This window comes from Asterias rubens, chromosome 6, assembly GCF_902459465.1.
Source record: "Asterias rubens chromosome 6, eAstRub1.3, whole genome shotgun sequence".
NCBI classification, from domain to species: domain Eukaryota; kingdom Metazoa; phylum Echinodermata; class Asteroidea; order Forcipulatida; family Asteriidae; genus Asterias; species Asterias rubens.
The window spans coordinates 15,346,730-15,365,550 of record NC_047067.1 but is presented as its reverse complement, the minus strand read 5'-3'; the positions used below and the strand labels follow the sequence as shown (position 1 = coordinate 15,365,550).

The following is an 18,821-nucleotide window of genomic DNA, read 5'->3' as shown; positions in this document are numbered from 1 at the left end:
CAGGTTGCGCGACACATGACACACACGTGATCGTTTAAGGGTCGAGTTGGTTATTCCAAGTCGAGTTGGTCAGGCATGAGGCAACCTCTTTCCCGAAAGGGTGAATGGTCTTGCCGCAAGGAAGGCTGTACGCCCTGGATGCATTTATTTATACAGTACTATACCCGCGGGGCTAGACGAATGTCAAGAATGCGGTCGAGTTTTTTCTCTAAAGCCGAGTTGGCCATAATTATTGCCAACTTAATACCAGCATCAAGAATGACAACTTTGCATGTGTTGTGCTGAGGGTGAGGAGCAGTTAGGCTGTTGTTGTTATTTTGCGGCGGGCCGCGGAATGTCAAAAGGCCGGGTAAATAACAATTGTATTAATTAATGTATATTAATCTGTCAAAAAGGCAACGTTTTACTTTTATTATTATAAACATCAAAATGATTACAAATTAGTGCTAAAGAGACAAGCATTTAAAAAAATATATATAAATTATAAGCATTTATTTAGCCCCATGTTATTAAATGTTTAACGTTAAAACAAATTAAAGGGAAGGTACACTATATTGGTAATTGTCAAAGACCAGTGTTCTCACTAGGTTCATCTCAACATATGCATCAAATAACAACCATGTGAAAATTTGAGCTCAATTGCATTGGTCATCGGAGTTGTTAGACGAATTTGTGTGCATTTATTATTTTAGTGAGAAATTATTATTTTAATGAGAAATTACCTCTAATTTAAACAAGCTCTAATGGGTATTTGTGTTGTTCAGATTTTTATTATTAACTGCAGGCTGTAATAAATTCTGACAAACTAACAGATTGGTTCTTTATCTCCTGAAACCAACAATTTCTGGTCTGAAATGGGGGAAAACAGATTAATAATAATATGAAGTGTTTGTGCTTCAAGGGGGTTGGGGTGTTTTACTGTCGTGCCTTGTGATATCTCTGGATTATAATCTAGTAGCCATATGTCTTAGAACGAAAATGTAATTAAATTTGTTTCATATTAACTGAATGAGATTTTTATTTTTATTTGCACGCCATACTAGCTTCTGAATATTCAATAAACGCCAACCAATGAAAGCTTTGAAAACACTTACGCTGCTCCAATGACGTGCTTGCATAAGCACTGTTAATGGCGGACTATCTCTCAAAACGTAAAATCAAAACTTTTAAGATTTCAATTCAACACACGATGGAGTACAAGTGTCATTGCACAAAGGTTGGATGGATGACTTAAAGCCATTGGACCCTTTCGGTACAGAAAAAAAGTTCACAGATTTACAAATAATTTACAGGGTTTACAGAAGGTAATGGTGAAAGACTTCTCTTGAAATATTAGTCCATGAAATGCTTTACTTTTTGAGAAAACGGTAAAACAATATAAATTCTCGTTAACGAGAATTACGGATTTGTTATAAACACATGTCATGACACGGCGAAACGCGCGAAAACAGGAGTGGGTTTTCCCGTTATTTTCTCCCGACTCCAATGTCCGATTGAGCCTAAATTTCCACAGGATTGTTATTTTATATATAAGTTGTGATACACGAAGTGTGGGACTTGGACAATACTGTTTACCGAAAGTGTATAATGGCTTTAAAAGAAAATCATTGAGTTTTTTTATTTTGAACAGTTTTCCTGTTATCCTACTGAAAACACATGACACCATGATATAATATTATATTTTTTAGTTTAATAGTGGTCACTGGTGGGAGTGCCAAATACACTGGCATCTTGGAGGTAGTGCTGGAATCAAGAACTTGTAAAGAGAATCTGTTTGTTGGTTTGTCTGTTTGTTTTTTGTTTGTTTAGATGATCTTCTAATCAATCAAGGGAACTTGGCATACTCCTGCAAGGGGTGTGGGTATAGGGGAGGGGGTGGGTACCTGCACCCATCAGCCACCCCCATAGTCTCATTAGTAGTGCCAAATACTATGCTGGACTCCCTCTTCACCTTCTGGAGAGAGATAGGCTTAGGTTTTAAGATGAGGAGGGAGTCCAGCGTGTTGGCACTGTTTATCAATGGGCTACCCCCCCCCCCCAACTTGTACTATAGGTACTTGTAGCTATGCCACTGTTTACGATAGGCCTACTGAGTGGTCTGTAATCACTGGCCATGCATCTATTTGTACCCAACAACATTGACATGACAAATTGACACCATGCAAGTCAACTTCGTTATCTCATCATAGGCCAAAGGTTCAACATTAACCCATCTCATTAGGTATTGATGAGGTACCTACATGTAACATGTAGCTATGCTTGTGATGAAGGTCCATGGTCCACCTGCCCTGCACTGCAACGTTGTATGCACTCATTGCCTTTTCTACTGTTAGGTTTGTAAAAATCAGTGTGTAGTAACATTTTCCATTTCAGATACATTTATTTAATGTCAACATCAGTCAATAAAAAGTGTGTTAACATTGCTCAATTAAACATGTAATAACTTTACAAATTAAAACTTGATGTTTTCATTGAACAATAAATAGATTTAATGTGACATTAACATGTAGGAAAAAGGATGAGCAAAAAAACCTGTAAACTCAGGCAACCACTATGACCATCTTTTTATACCAAATTGATGTAAGTAAGTTGTGTGCAAATCTGTGAACATTGATATTTACTCTTGCCAATGTTGTGCACACTCATTAGGGGAACGTAACAATGAATTGTATTGTTTTTAAATGCATATCATACTGTTTTGTTTTACAGATCAAGAGTAATGCTTGAATGATGGGTCTCTTCAGTAACTCCCTGTCCCTGATGGAATCCTGTCTGCTTGTGGTTATTCTTCTAGTCACAGTAGCTGTTGTATTCTTGATTAGACTGCTTATTCAAACACGGCAACTCAAGGAAAAACTGTCCGTTTTCCCAGAAATGCCTGATAGACACTGGCTCCTCGGTCACATGCACAAGGTAAAATCATTCAAAAATGTTTGTTATAACTCCATTCTTCCTGTGCTTTTGTATGAACAGTGTTCTCCCTTCAGTGATCCGCTGGTAAAATGCCAGTCAGAACGCCTGAGGACCAGTCGAAATTCTCTTTAAGTGGTCTGACTGGCTAGTTCAGTATTGGAAAGCATTGATATTGACCAGTGAAAAAGCCAATGGACTTGTAAAATGACACGCTAACTGGTCCTGCTGGCCAGCCACTCAAAAAAATTAAGGGTAAACCCTGTGTAATAACATGACATAGACCCATGGCCAATAGAATGATCATTCCATGACGAACTGACAAATCACATTCCGAAATGTTAAAATTAACAACCAGATCATAAAAACAATTTAATTCTAGCTTTTTGGATAAGCTCAGCTAGGCAAAGTTCAAGACATTACAGTTCTGGAGTGAAACTGCTTTTATGACCTCTATTCCACTCTCCCCACCTTCCTCATCCAATCCCTACCGGCCTCAATTGTTGTAGGCCCTACTGTTCATTCAGTGCAGAATTCTAGAATGGCTGTTCATCTCAACTTTTGTACCATTATCTTTTCCCCTCTATCTGACCTGACTTTTAAGGTGACCTTTGATGAGAAAGAATACACTTGGGGGACAAAAATGGTGAATAAATTATCTCATGCTGCAGTCATGTGGGTGGGGCCATTCCTTCCAATGGTCACTGTGTTCCATCATGAAACCATCAAAGCGGTTCTCAGCACTGGAGGTAGGCTTTCAAAGTTTTACAGTAGACCTTTTCAAAAAATACCTCTATTCATAATATTCTGGGCCCAATTTCATGGCTATATGCTTATCAAAGAATCAGCGCTTGCAGAAGCAGGGAATTCTGTGCTGACGCCAAGTGTACTTCACTGGTTAGCAGGGAATTTCGGCTTGTGCGGGTGGGTACTCCACGTATATACTAGGCATTCTACAACTACACAGCTAGCGCAGAAATTCGGCACTTGCCTCGCAGGCAGAGAATGGTGATTATAAGCGCAGAATTCGGCGGTAGGCAGAGGTATGAAATTGGGCCATGTAGGTTTACTTTATTCCTCCATCCCTCTCATTGAAAAAGAGCTACCCATTGAAATGCTGACTCTCAGTGAGGCCTTTAAAAAAATCTGTTTGCAGTTATCACAGGTGTTAGAAATGTTTACTGAATAATTTTTGCCACTTGAATCTAGGTTAAAGCACAGGACACCCTTGGTAATTGTCAGAGACCAGTATTCTCACTTGTTGTATATCCACACACATGACACATGCATACAAAATGTTTTGCAGTCAACTGGTCATCGAAGTTGCAAGAGATTAATGAAAGTAAAAACACCATTATATTGTTGCACACATTTGTGTGCTTTCAGATGCCTAATGAAAAACTTCAGGCCCGAAGTCTTTTAACATCTGAGTGAAAATTACCTCTTTCTCAAAAACTATGTTACATCATGGAAAGAGCTGTTTCTCACAATGTTTGATATTGATTTTGGGGGTAGAACAAAGAATTGACTAGAGTGGGATTCGAACCAACGACCTCTGGATTAACGTGCCGGCGCTCTACCAACTGAGCTATCTAGCCCTATATTGGCGGTGTCCCTATTTTGTCAATATCTTTGTTCGGGGGTGCCAGTCAGAAGCCGTTCAACCGTTAACTGCCGTGTAGCCAGGGATCACACCCAAATGACGATACAACCTGGGAAGCGGCAGCCAGGGGATCACCTTAAGGGGATGCGACTTTTTGTTTCAGATATCAATATAAACCACAAGGGAAACTGACTGGGTAAATTTCGAAATGACTTCAAACCAATAAATATAGTGATTGATACTTAACAACAATAGCACTTAAAACTCTCCAAGAACACTCTAAGATCACAATATGAACATGTTCCAGAAAGTAAATTATCTGTTTTTCCACAGAAAGATCCTACTTCAAAATATAAGACTCAATTACTCAATTACCTCCTTGGGCACAATATAGATATATTATTGAAAAAGGTTCACTTTTGAACACAAATAGGCCTAAACAACTCGTAGAGGTGCTACTCGCACGTTCCGTCACCTATAGTGAACAGACAGTCCTCTGCTATTTACACAAAATTTAAGTAATTGCATTTGGCCACAGACCCAAGATAAAATGTACAGTGGGTCTACTGATAGTCACCGCTACGGCCCAGACAGGTACATGGATATGAAAATAAATTGCAATCCCTAAATACAAGGGAGACTTCCCTACTTTTTCCTTCGCTTTGCCATCTAGCAAACAAAATGAGGGGCGGTTGAAGCTGACATGGTGGCTATCGTTAAAAACACTCACAGTAGGAGAAACAAAAACTCCTCCTGCCACCTTTACATTTTATAACAAAAACTAGCAGCTTCAAATACAACTGGCTTAATATTAAGCGGCACAGCCTCCTCAAAAAATACATCATCACTCACATGAGAAATAGAAGGGGAAAAATCAATCGGGTCAGGTGACTGCAATTTATCAGTGTCTGCATTCAAATTTTCAAAACACCTGAAAATATTAGAAAATCTAGCAGCTTTGATGCTATCGACCACATTTGTATTAATAGGACACTCATCTTCGTCTTCGTCTTCACGTAAAAAACTAGTGAAGGAACTCACAATGGTTTCAGCTAAAGCACTATTTGACTTTGAAACATCGTCTGGCACAGACATAGTTTGAATACTATTATTATGATCTTCTTCTTATTCTCCTTCTTTCTTTTTACTTATTTCTTCTTCTTCTTATTTCTATAAGCAATGTACATACAAAATTATGGCTTGTTGAAATACACTGAGGCCTAAATCATCGACCTTCAAAACAGTCTGCTTATACAGACAAAAATACAAGTCCAAAAGATGTCTCACCTACACGGTAGACAAAAAGTACTATTGCCTTTTCACAAATTCTCAACTGACAGTACACAAAGTCTTACAAAGACTTCAAAAGTTATTAGTTTGCCGAGACAAGTAGTCATAAGTATACACCATTCACATAGGTGCAACAAGAAATATGCAGTTAGCTGAAGACTCACAGTTACCATATTAATAATAATAATAATATCGAAGTCTTATATAGCGCACGTATCTACCAAACAAGGTACTCAAGGCGCTGAGTATATACAAACTTTCAGAAAGATAGGTTATTGCAGTGATGAATTCTGAGACCCAATTATTTAGCACCTTATAAGGGTTTACAAGGTGCTACGGCGCATTAAGCAGCCACAACCAGGAACACCGGGGCGAACCCCTTCTCTTTTCGATAAGTGCACTGGGTTCTTTTACATGCGTTACACAACACATGGGACCAACGGCTTTACGTCCCATCCGAAGGACGAAGCAATGGTTAAGTGTCTTGCTCAAGGACACAGTGTCACGGCTGGGGATTCGAACCCACACTCTGCTGATCAGAAACACCAGAGTTTGAATTCGGTGCTCTTAACCGCTCGGCCACGACACTTCCACATTATGTGTGCAACAAGAAAATTATTTGACTAAAACACACTTTATCCAAAGCACTGGCCTACAACTGACTCCAAAATCATCTGTTTCTCAAAATATTGAATCTTAAAAGACTCACAAAGGACACAACTGCCGTTTAACTACAACAGATCTAGAAAGCCTGGACTTAAATTGTCAAATTACAAACAATTCTACAAACCGAATTTATACAAAGAAAGTTGCACATCATAAAATGTAAACAAAATATATAGTCATAGAAGAAGTCCTCTTGTCGATGCAGGGGCCAAATGTTAGATGACCATCACATCCATAGATCGCGACGAAAACGCGAAATCGCTCACATTAACTCAGTTCTCAATTCCGATCGGAGAAAAATCTAAAGTCCGGGTTTATATAATCCATGGTAACTGACCGACATCATAAAATATAGCGAAAAGTTCTACTCCAACTTGAGAAAGTCGTAGACAAATCCAAAAGATATGAATGACGAAAACGAATTGGCGAATGCTCTATCCTGTCTACGACGCCATATTGTAAAGAGAGACGTAGACAGTACACAAAATGTCTAAATGAAAATAGTAAAATGGCGAAGACTCATTCCTGTCTACGACGCCTTATTGTAAAGAGAGACGTAGACAGTACACAAAATATCTAAATGAAAATAGTAAAATGGCGAACACTCAATCCTGTCTACGACGCCATGTTGTAAAGAGAGATGTGAAGGTGAACGAGCCGGGCCTCTTCTTAATAAAGGACGAGCATTCGCCAAAATACATTTCAATAATAATACAGTCAATAAGCCAATGACGTTTATATGAAAATCTCTTCTATACAGGTTTTAATACTTCCAACCCATAGAAAACATACAAAAAGTTATAACACTACATGTAGCTTACATATACATGTAATACAGTGCACGAAGTTCACAAAAAGGTCGGCACACACAGAGGCTAAAACGGACGCACCTGTGTGACAGTGCTGCATGGCATACACACATGTTTTTACAAATAAAACGATCCAAATAGAGAGCTACAAAATCACAATAATTTGGGCATTAATGAGGGTAAAAACACAAAATAATACTCACAAATATCTCTACAACTCACTTGATCCCATATAAATAGGTTTTTGGAGCATGGCCAGAGCCATGCTCCCTATAGAAATAGAGAGAATCACAGCCCAAATAAATTAGTTGCTCTTTCAAGTCGAAGCTATAGAAAAAGAGAGTGATTGTCACGTGACAATACCAAAAGTTAACTTTGAACAAGTCCAACAATGAGGGCGCACGTTGGATTCCTACATTACCAATTAAGTTTTTATGCTAGCAATTATTTTGAGTAATTAGCATTAGTATCCAGTGCCTTTAACATTTGCTGTTATCAACAAAGTGTCATTACATCAAATCACATAAAGGAATCAAATTTTGTAATACGACAGTGCAATGTGAGTGAGTAAAAGGAATTTGGTTTAGAGATTTCGTACAAAAGCTAAAAGCAAGTTATTAAAAACAAGAGTAACTGAATGGTTTCTCCCATCCATCAACTTTCCTCCATCAGTGTCAAATGGCCAGTGATGCACAACTTGGTTTGGTTGTTTAAAGAGTATATCTGCACAGTTTTCCCTCAGTGCTCAGTGACTGGTTACTATCCTTACACTCATTAAAGGGACGCTAACACGCCACTCAAATTTGTGGAGTCAAATGTTGACCGTGTTAGTTCCAAGTAAAAGGAAAACCACGCAATATTTTTGTTGATCATTTCACTTCTAAATTATCTTCCTAACCATGAATGCATTTTTTATAACAAATGATTTCCAACCCTTTTCATACCAACTCGTCCGTTCCAAGGCAACATCTCCCTTTAATATTAGCAGTTCAAGCCATTATCTCTCTTACATGTATTTAACCTAGTCTATGGTGGACACAGGTAATTATGATTCAACCCTCTGGGACACATATTGAAAAATGATAAATATTAATATGGACAGGATAGCGCCAATAATTGATGCTCATGGTGCATGAACATTATTATTCCAATCAGTCCATTTATTTCATTCCTTAAACTACAGGCTCTATAGTTCCTTCGGGAGTAGCCTATAGAGCCTGTGCTGCCAGGCGTGTAGCGCATCAAGCTAAAACATTCACAAGAGCCATCTCTGAATCACCAGACCCTGTTTCACTCAAAGACAAAGTTTCAAAGATCAGCTTTTGAAAAGCATTGAAAGTAGCTAAGCACAATTACCCGAATAAGGTTAACAGCAAAACCACCACGTCAAATGATAAATTTGTGACTAGTATCTTGCTGATTTCTGCTAAGCAGACAATTGTTATTTAAAGCAATATTTTTGCCTCAACCAGCTCTTTGAATAAAGATGCAATTATATTATATTGAGGTGTCTTTATTGTCAAGGATCGTGACCAGGATTCAATTGCTTACCCTGATGATTTAGTCACCACAACTCTTATATAGCTTGTTTTGATCTATTATTATTAAGGGAATAAAAGGGTAGCGACGAGTTCTTCAACAGCTGTTTAAAGCTGGCAGGGTCGGCGGCTTTGTGATAAAGGCCCGAGCCGATCGCACGGCAACGACCCTGAAACATTTTAAACGGATGTTTAAGAACGAGTCACTACTCTTTTATTTACATTCGTAAATGCCCTTTTGTTTTAAAAAACGTTAAAAAAATACAATTATAGACACTTTAACAATTGAAATTGTGAGGTTTGAAATATTTTTTTCAAAAACTTTGTGAAGAATCTGTTCGATGCACGTGGGTTGTGTGTACGTGCGCATGCTTAGATTAAGCGCGCGCGCTTAGATTACGCATTGTTACTATAGCTATGAATTGCGTTCCGCGTGATAATCTTGGGCGCCCGACACAGGGAAGCCAGCTTGTTATAAACAGCTTCAGCTGGTCATTATCAAACGTTTAAACACCCCCACGTGATGCGCTCTCCACCAATAGGAGTAGAGAAACTGTCTGAGGTATTAATGAATGTGAAATAATAATGATAAACCTTGAGACTGGTGTACTCTAGGCACATATGTTGATTTAAAACCTCAGTTTTTTCTTTTTTTTCTTCAACAAGAACCTAAGGCCGAGTATACATATTCGTTTGTCCGGCCATGGATTGGAGATGGGTTACTGTTATCAAGTGGAAAGAAGTGGGCGCGCAATCGACGCCTACTCACACCAGGTTTCCACTTTGACATCTTGAAGCCATATGTCAACGTTTTCCAGCAGTCAGCAGATATTCTTGTGGTAAGAGAATGTGCATTGTGACCCATTCCTTGGAGCTGCTCCATCCATAAAATAGCTGGCATCTTTTCCCATTATGTTTTTTGTTTGTAGATCGATGGATTGCACAGTTAAATTGTATAAAGGGGCGCAACATGAAGGATTTTGATTGGATTATTATACAGAGTTTGCTGTATTAGTGTTGATTAAATATGAAATGTGATAAAAGTTTAATAATAACCCAAAATTTGTCTCCAAAAGTTTTGTCCACTTTGTCCACTTTGAACCAAACATTTTGTTGAAGTTTCCTACAGGGGTTTTACAGAGTATAATATACATAATGTACCATATTATAATATGACTTTCATGGGATACTAAGTTTCAACCATTATCTGTAAACATTTCAAAGAGCTGCCTAAGCAGGAAATATTACTTAATAATAATAATAATAATAAGATTTGTAATGCGCACGTATCCACCCTGCTAGGTGTTCAAGGTACAGTAAAAACCAACAACAAACAAAACAAAAAACAAAACAAAGAAAAACAGACACAACAAAATTAGTCCTTGAAAACCTGTGACATAAGATAAGTTTTGAGAAGAGATTTGAATGTTGTGGTACAAAGACAAGATCTAAGATTAAGTGGTAGAGACTTCCAGATGCATGGCGCAGCTGAAGAAAAAGACCTGTCTCCCCATGAGTGTCGAGACTTGGGTTCAATGAGAAGAAGCATGGAACTTGATCGAAGATTTCTTGATGGAGTGTAAACTTGAAGAAGTTCAGAAATATAGTGGGGAGCCTTACCATTAAGTGCTTTGTGGACAATGAGCATCAGCTTGAAGATGATTCATTGAGAGATAGGGAGCCAGTGTAGTTGTTTCAGAATGGGGGTGATGGAACAGGATTTCTTAGACAGTGTCACAATGCGGGCAGCAGTATTTTGGAGGCGTTGAAGACGGGAAATCTGGTTGTTAGGAAGACTGTAGAGAAGAGCATTGCCATTGTCAAGGCGAGAAGTAACAAATGCATGAATGTGGCACTTTTGTCCAAGTACTTACGAATCTTACCAATATTCCTGATGTGGTATGATGACAGACGAACGATGTTGTTGATGTGTGGTTGAAGTGTCATCGATGAATCAAAAATAAGTTCCGAGCTTGAACATTTTCTGTACAGTGTAAGGAGACCAGTCAAAAACAGTACAATCATCATACTCAATTGGCTGGTAACCCTTTCCAGGTTAGTAATTGTTTTGTGCTGAGTAAACCTTTGTGTATTAATATGCAGGCAGCAGCTCTGTTTCATTGTGCCCTGTTGTGGTAACATGATTACTTTTATTTATTCTTTTTTTTTTAATAGGATAAGTGGAAACTTGCTTGTAATGGAGAGACAAAGTCAATGGAAATGTTAGGTGATATGAGCCTCTTGATGCTGGATAGCCTTCTCAAGTGTATTTTTAGCGTAGAAAGCAACTGCCAAACGTGAGTTTTTAGTAACATTTCTAAGTGTCCAATGTTGTTATTTATGGTTCTTTATGCACACAGCACTGTCTCAAAAAGTGAAGCAACCAAGATTTATTGTAGTGATGGCATAATGCAGGAGCTTCTATGCGCAACAAAAAGCAAAACAATGAAAAAATATACTACATTGTAAAAGGAATTGTTTCAAAAGAAAGATTGAAACAATTGGATCTTTAAAAGTCCCTTGAAAGTCTGAAGAGAGTCATCTTGGCAAGTAATAATAACAATAATAAAACCGTTTTTATATAGCGCATATCACCGTGAGGTCCCTATGCGCTGTAAAAAGGAAATCAACAATTATTGTACAAAGTAAACAGATGGAATTGGAAGGCTCTTTGACCATACTTTAGTTAAAAGGTGGTTTAAGTCAGTAGGGATTGCCCAGCAGAGCGAAGAGGACGAACAGGAATGTATTTTTGTAGAAGATGCTTTTTTAATAAATTTTGTTCAATTCACAGTGTTGTCAATCATCCATATATACAAGGTATATATGATATAGCAACGTTGGTCGTGGATCGGTTCCGGTTTCTACCCTTTCATAGTGATTTCATCTACCAGTGGAGTCCAAGTGGTAGACGCTATCGCCGTGCCTACGAGTCAGTCCATGAATATGCTCGCAATATCATTGGAAAACGGAAACAGATGTTAGCTGAGGAAAAGGCTCAAGGCAAGACTAGTCAATCGAAATATGTTGACTTCTTGGATATTCTACTCTGTGCTAAGGTACAGTAAACAGGGCTGGCTTGGGACGGGGGGTGACTTGGATGGAGCATAGGAAAACATAATATTTCATGTAGTTTTTTGTACTTATTTATATTTTTCACAATGTTTCTATGTATTTAGAAATATTTGCAGAGTGCTACTTTGTGGTTTCAGTGACGGTTTTGTTGGTATTTAGCTCCACTTTTAAAGCACTACCAGGCATCATATTTTTAGGTTTTCCCTATAGCTAGAAAAATCTATATTGCTAAGGAAAATAATTAAACTTTTTGGTTGTTAATGTAAATCTTTGTTGCAGTTGCAGGCATTCTGCTAACATAAGTGGTCATGTAATGTGTTTTATATTTACCAGAAATTATTCCTTAGTTTACCATGAACTCATGGTTGAATGAGTATCAGGAATGGATTTATCTTCATCGCTAAAATAAAGGACGTTTTAAAGGCCAAGTATACCTTGGTTTTCTGAACTGTTTGGTTGTTTTAATCCTACATAAATCTAGACGTATACAATTAAACTACTATGTGAAAATTTCATTTCAAAATGTGGTAGCGTTAACATCCACATTTGAAGACTAATCCCTAATTGGAATACACAATTTGAGAAGTGTTACTGGCAGTAACGCTTCTTGGATTCAAATTTTGGGCCATAAAAACCTGATATGTTTTTTACATCACCACATTACTTTGGAGTGAATAGTTTCTAAAAATGCTTTATACCATCGGTAGCTGCTGCAGGCTTCTAACCAAAAGTTTCTATTGCCATTTTAAAAGTGATTACCAAACATACTATACCTTCCCTTTCAGGACTCAGATGGCAAGGGTTTGTCGGACCAAGAGATCTATGATGAAGTAGACACTTTCATGTTTGAAGGACACGACACTACAGCAGCAGGAGTCTCATGGTTTTTATATAACATGGCAAGGTTTCCAGAATTCCAACAAAAGTGTCTTGAAGAGATAGATGAGCTACTACAAGGCAGAGAATGTGACAAGTTTGAATGGTATGTTGCTTATTATTGGCCCTGTTGGGTAAACTACCTGAGCCAGTGGGTAACTTACCCAGTGCGAACAGCCTAGGTAACTTTCCTCACTGGTAACTTATCTGTTCAGTATTCTCACTTGGTGTTTCCCAACATAGGCAAAACATAACAAGCCTGTGAACATTTGGGCTCAATTGGTCGTCGAATTTGCTGGAGAAAATGAAAGAAAAAGCACCCTTGTTGCATTACTTTGTGTGGTGTCAGATGCATAATAAAATGCTTCAGCTGAAGTCTGTTATTATTTGAGTCAGAGTTTACATCTTTTTCAAAATCTATGTTGCTTTAGAGGGAGCTGTTTCCCACGATGTTTTTTTTTATTATCAACAGCTCTCCATTGCTGGTTACCTAGTCTTAGTTTATGCTAACAATTATTTTGAATAACAGTGCCTTTAACACAGTACCTCAACTTGATTCAAAGAAAGAGCAGTCATTTATATATTAAATAAAACAAATTATTGTAATTTTAACACTTGGAGGAATGATCTGAACAACCTGCCATACCTGACAAATTGTCTGAAGGAGAGTCTACGTTTTCATCCCCCTGTCAACTTAATCATGAGGAAGTTGACCCAACCGTTGACCTTTCCTGATGGCAGAACAGTCCCCAAAGGTGAGGCAAGAAGATAGTGTATTAAATGTTACATTAACCCCAACAGCCCTCAGCAGACAAAGGGAACCGCTCAAACAGCAATGTCTTTGGAACATCGGGGTGACACTTAAATCCTTGTCATTTTGTTTGTCAAGCACTTATATGGCAACCATTTTTTGCCATAAATGTACTGTTCCGACATGCCAACATTTAATATAGCAGTCCTATATTGATAAATATAGGATGATTTGGGTGCTTTTCAACTAAGCTTCATCCTAAAATAGATTTTGTATGTATTGATTGCGTTACTTGTTATTAGTGATGGGTAAGCACGTGCGCTAACAAGCATATGGCCATGAATGTCACAAACCTTATTTGATCGTTTATCCACCATGCAAAGTTTAAAATCCTACTCATTTTTACTTCATTTTTACTTCATTTAAAGCTCTCTTGAGGGCAGAAGGATATCCCCATACTGTGGGATTGCTGGAAATATGGCTAACGATGTTTTGATCTTCCAATATTGACAGATACATTTGTTACTGCGGCAATCAGTGGAGTACACCACAATGAAAACGTATGGGATGAACCAGAAGTATTTGACCCGGATAGGTTTTCACCCGACAGAGCTAAATCCATACCACCATTTGCTTTTGTGCCTTTCTCTGCTGGCCCAAGGTAATTACCATACAGCGTTTCATGAAAAAATTGTCCTTTATGTAAGGGTTTATGAAACTGAGCTTTAGGGTTCGGTAATAAAAAAAAACATGTAGCCAGACGTCTGAGACATTTTGACCCTAGCAGAGTCTTTCTCAAGGCTTTGAGAAGAAGGACTGTGCCAGGGGCAAAGCGTCAGGCCACTTACTACTTATTGGTACATTTAGACCATAGGTCCTTTTGGTTGGAAAGCAGTTTGCAACAGCTAATTCTATTTGACTAATTTGAAAGCAGTTAAAAAATTCTACATTCAGTGTGTAGTTTTAAAGAGTGCAGTTGGTGTCATCAAGTGGATTTTGAAATTATGAAAGAGTTTCCTTTTCAAAACAAACCCCTCTCTTCAAAATTGACCCATATTCATTAAAATAAATCCTATAAATAGACATTATATTACTAGATAGAGATGTTCAGCTAAACTCCTTTGAGAAACTTGAAGATACATGCCAAAATGAAGGAAATCAATTCTACAAGTAGTTAGTTTGAAAATTTGTGTTTTCCTCTTCAATAGTAACTTATCCGTCATGATGTATTCCCTAAGTTGTATTATTCAAAGTACAGTTTAACCCTTCCCAGGGTTATGGGGTATGTTTCCTTTTGGAATAAAATAAAAAAATAAAATTGAATCAAATCAGTTCCTTCTACAATTATGTACAATTCTAATCAAACTGAACCTTTGACTGAAAGCTTAAAGGGTATGTGTTCAGTTTTTGACAGTACTTTTAACAATGTTGGTAATAATTAAGTTGCATTTGAAATACTTTACTTTACTCTTATCACTCACTGACTCTACCACATAGACATCTGGGGTCCATCTCTCCTATGTCCACGGTTAGTAGCTAGGTTCCAGAGTCTGTCAACCATGCTTGGTGGGTCCAGTTTAATCAATCAATCAATCAATCAGAAAAAAAATATACATTGACAACATCAACAACAAATTTTCAAAGGTGCTTGATTCAAGATGTCCTAGGGCGGCCTCTAGATCTTGACCAACCAGGTCCTGGGGGATTCTGCCGGGTTTTAGTTACTTAGAAATTGGGAAGAAGTCAAAACAATTATTTATTGTTCCCGCATGTTTTAATATTTTGATTGTTCTATCCTCAAGGAATTGCATCGGGCAGAATTTTGCAATGAACGAGATGAAAGTGATTGCAGCGATGATCTTAAGAAACTTCAACCTGGCTGTCAACGAGTCTATCCCTGTTATGCGGATCAATTCTCTGGTCCTGCGAGCAGAAAAAGGAATCAATTTATTGATAACACCTCGTGCGTAAATAGGAGCAAAAACACATCCAATTTTGTTATCCATTTGAGATATGATTTGTACAATCTTTTCTTACCTTTTAAACAGAATGCAGGTATTATCTACAAATTAAAATTATGTTAAGGAGAATGAACGAGAAAGTGTAGATTCGTGGATAGAATGTGCGAGCCGAAGGCGAGTATATTATAGTCATGAATCTACACTTTCTTCTCTAACTTAAACTATTTCCCCTATTGATTATGTGATCAATTAATTGATTTCTCAATAGTAATAATACTTTTTAAGTCTACCGTATTTTGTGTATTTTGTCAAACAACTTTTTAAGACCACCTCGTAAAGTTAAAGTGGTTCAGGTCTAACTTAGTACGCTGTCTGAACATACCCTTTGTCACATTGATTTAATATAATGGGACAAGTACTTGTTCAAACACAAACATGAACTCAGCAGAAAACCAGTACCCATTGTTTTAGCCCAATGGATTTGTTAGGTTTGACTACACAATTTGACTTCAATAGTAACTCTTCCGTCATAATGTAACCCTCAGTTGTATTATTTTAAGTACGGTTTTAACCCTTCACCAGGGTTATGGTGAATGTTCCTTTTAGAATAAAAGAAGAAATCAAATTGGATCAAATCAGTTCCATCTACAACTATCAACAGCCAAGTAAGTTCTTAAAGGCAGTGGACACTATTGGTAATTACTCAAAATAATTGAATTATTTTGAGTATAATTACCAAAGTGTCCACTACCTTTAAACAGCTACCTGAGCGGAATGTTTTCAACGGCAATGGTATTTTAACTTGTTTATAATGCACTTGTTCACCATTTTAATGTAATTTTGATATGTAGTCATATGACTCGATTTCCCTATTCTTTGAAAACATTTTAAGTGAATTTCAGCAAAGTTTACGACTTGGCATTTTCGTTCAAGCAGGTCTTTAAGAAAAGTGCAAACCAAAACTAAAGTTTTAGCTTCACCAGAATTGCTCCCCTAAAATTTTAACCTCGTTTCGGCACTTTGTGAAGGTCAACTGATATGTTTAAACAGGACACTAAAAGCCCTCGCCTAAATTTTATGTTTGATTTTATGATATAGTTTGTGTGCAAGTCATTCTTAGGACTGATTTTTATTTGTATTCAATAGTTATTTTAAAAAGCAAAATTCAGGGTGTTTTCATTTGTATTCATATTCATTGTCTACATCTCTCTTTGAGTCCATACCTACTCATACTTCAGTTTTGAGAGTGATTACGTAACATGGCTTTTCGCAAATCTCTCAGAAAAGTGCTGGATAAGGGCATTTTAAATGATTGTTTTTTTACACAATTGAAATCTTTTTATAGTCATATGACTCGATTTCCCTATTCTTTGAAAACATTTTAAGTGAATTTCAGCAAAGTTTACGACTTGGCATTTTCGTTCAAGCAGGTCTTTAAGAAAAGTGCAAACCAAAACTAAAGTTTTAGCTTCACCAGAATTGCTCCCCTAAAATTTTAACCTCGTTTCGGCACTGTGTGAAGGTCAACTGATATGTTTAAACAGGACACTAAAAGCCCTTGCCTAAATTTTATGTTTGATTTTATGATATAGTTTGTGTGCAAATCATTCTTAGGACTGATTTTTATTTGTATTCAATAGTTATTCTAAAAAGCAAAATTCAGGGTGTTTTCATTTGTACTAAAGTATTTGCAATGATGACAAATATAAAAATGTTTGTGCGAAACATAAACAAATATATTTCAATTCAAGGTCTTTGAAAATTCACAGATCAGACATTTCAGACTTTTATATTTGTCTGCTGTTATTTTCTACCTATAAAGAGTTCCTGATCTATGATCTACTTTTCTAGCTCATTTGTGGATATGTTCCCGGAAGCTCTACAAAATCTTAACCTGGGTTACAAGAAAGCTGTCATTGCAGCATACCTTCAGACATTAAGAGATTTGCTCAGCATATCTTAGGTTTATACTTGACATTATTGATATGATCAGTGGTATTAAGGTTTGACTGCAGTGATTTACTTTGATAAACCTTTTTCAAAATGAGCGAATAATTAATTGACAAAAGTGATCAATAGTGGTGTCTGAGCTGAAGAATTTGGCAAAACATTGTATTAAAAAGATGTATAACTAATGATATCCATTTTGGCATCAACAAACAAACAAAAACAACAATATTTTGATATTAAATCCTTGTTAGGTTGGTTTATTTTTGTATGATGATAGGTATCATTAAAGGCACTGGACACTATTGGTAATTTTCAAAAACCAGGCTTCTCACTTGGTGTATCTTAACATATGCATTGGTCGTCAAAGTTGTGGGATAATAATGAAAGAAAAAACACCCTTGTCACACAGAGTTGTGTGCTTTCAGATGCTTGATTGCTCAAAATCTAATTCTGAGGTCTCAAAATCAAATTTAAATATTTAAGTGGAAAATTACTTCTTTCTCGAAAACTACGTCACTTCATCAGCTCCATTGCTTTTTCACATTAAGTTTTTATGCAACTATTTTGAGTAATTACTGATAGTTTCCAGTGCCTTATGGGTGATTAATACAATTTTTAGATCTCAACTTTTGAGATCAAAATTGTGATTGTGAATCTGAGCTTGATAACTATTTGTGGCAGAACATAAATATCTTAAAACAACATATTACCCAGTGATTCCATTTGATTGTAAAACAAACATTTATTAGATGTAAAATTTGTTGAACTACCAAATTAATAGCCTACTGACGATATCTTCTCAACTTCAAAACACCAAATATGTTGCTAGATCTAAACTAGCCCTGTCCCTGAATGCTTTTTGTCCCTGAAAAGAAAATGTAGATATCGGATATCCAGGGCCCAATTTCATAAAGCCTGTAAGTAATAAATAAAATGTGCTAGGTACAGAAACAGGTTACCAGCAAAAATTAACATCAAGTCAACACATTTGTTTGGCTCAGCAAAGAAGTTTTTGCTAGGCAGTATGTTCTGCTCGACAACTTCATGCAATAGACCCTGGTGGTAAACCGCAATTTTTTTTTTTTAAATAAGGGAATAACGGGGTAGCGACGAGTTCTTCAATGGCTGGTTAAAGCCGGTGTGGCGGTTTCAGTCTTCCGCCGTGTTCAGTTTTCCGGGTGACGTAGTCGGACATATCAGCACGTTGTTCGAACGGTTTTAGCTTTCCGGCGTGTTCAGTTTTCCGGGTGACCTGTCAGATACCGCCGCGAGTACCCTGGCGAGTGCTGTAGTTCTCTCAGCAGTGACCCCCAAATTGTTTATATTACGATTCTTTTCTGTGTAGTCACATAATCTCTTGCCCCATCTTTACATGTATTCATGGGTACAACT

At 37.2% G+C, this 18,821-nt stretch overlaps 1 protein-coding gene across 2 annotated transcripts; it reads left to right on the top strand.

Moving 5' to 3' along the window:
• The first annotated feature begins 119 nt into the window (after positions 1 to 119).
• Positions 120 to 16,196, top strand: LOC117291864 (cytochrome P450 4F22-like). 2 transcript variants are annotated; one of them, XM_033773803.1, is made up of 10 exons: positions 120 to 349; positions 2,710 to 2,913; positions 3,515 to 3,659; positions 9,483 to 9,655; positions 10,992 to 11,113; positions 11,611 to 11,875; positions 12,677 to 12,873; positions 13,389 to 13,522; positions 14,032 to 14,179; positions 15,321 to 16,196. In XM_033773803.1, exons 2-10 carry the CDS (start codon positions 2,728 to 2,730, stop codon positions 15,487 to 15,489), a joined length of 1,539 nt encoding a protein of 512 aa, XP_033629694.1. In that variant the 5' UTR covers positions 120 to 349; positions 2,710 to 2,727; the 3' UTR covers positions 15,490 to 16,196. The 2 variants fall into 2 exon arrangements, with proteins under 2 accessions (XP_033629694.1, XP_033629693.1); XM_033773802.1 differs by lacking the exon at positions 120 to 349 and having other exon boundaries at positions 1,852 to 2,913.
• Positions 16,197 to 18,821: the final 2,625 nt, after the last annotated feature.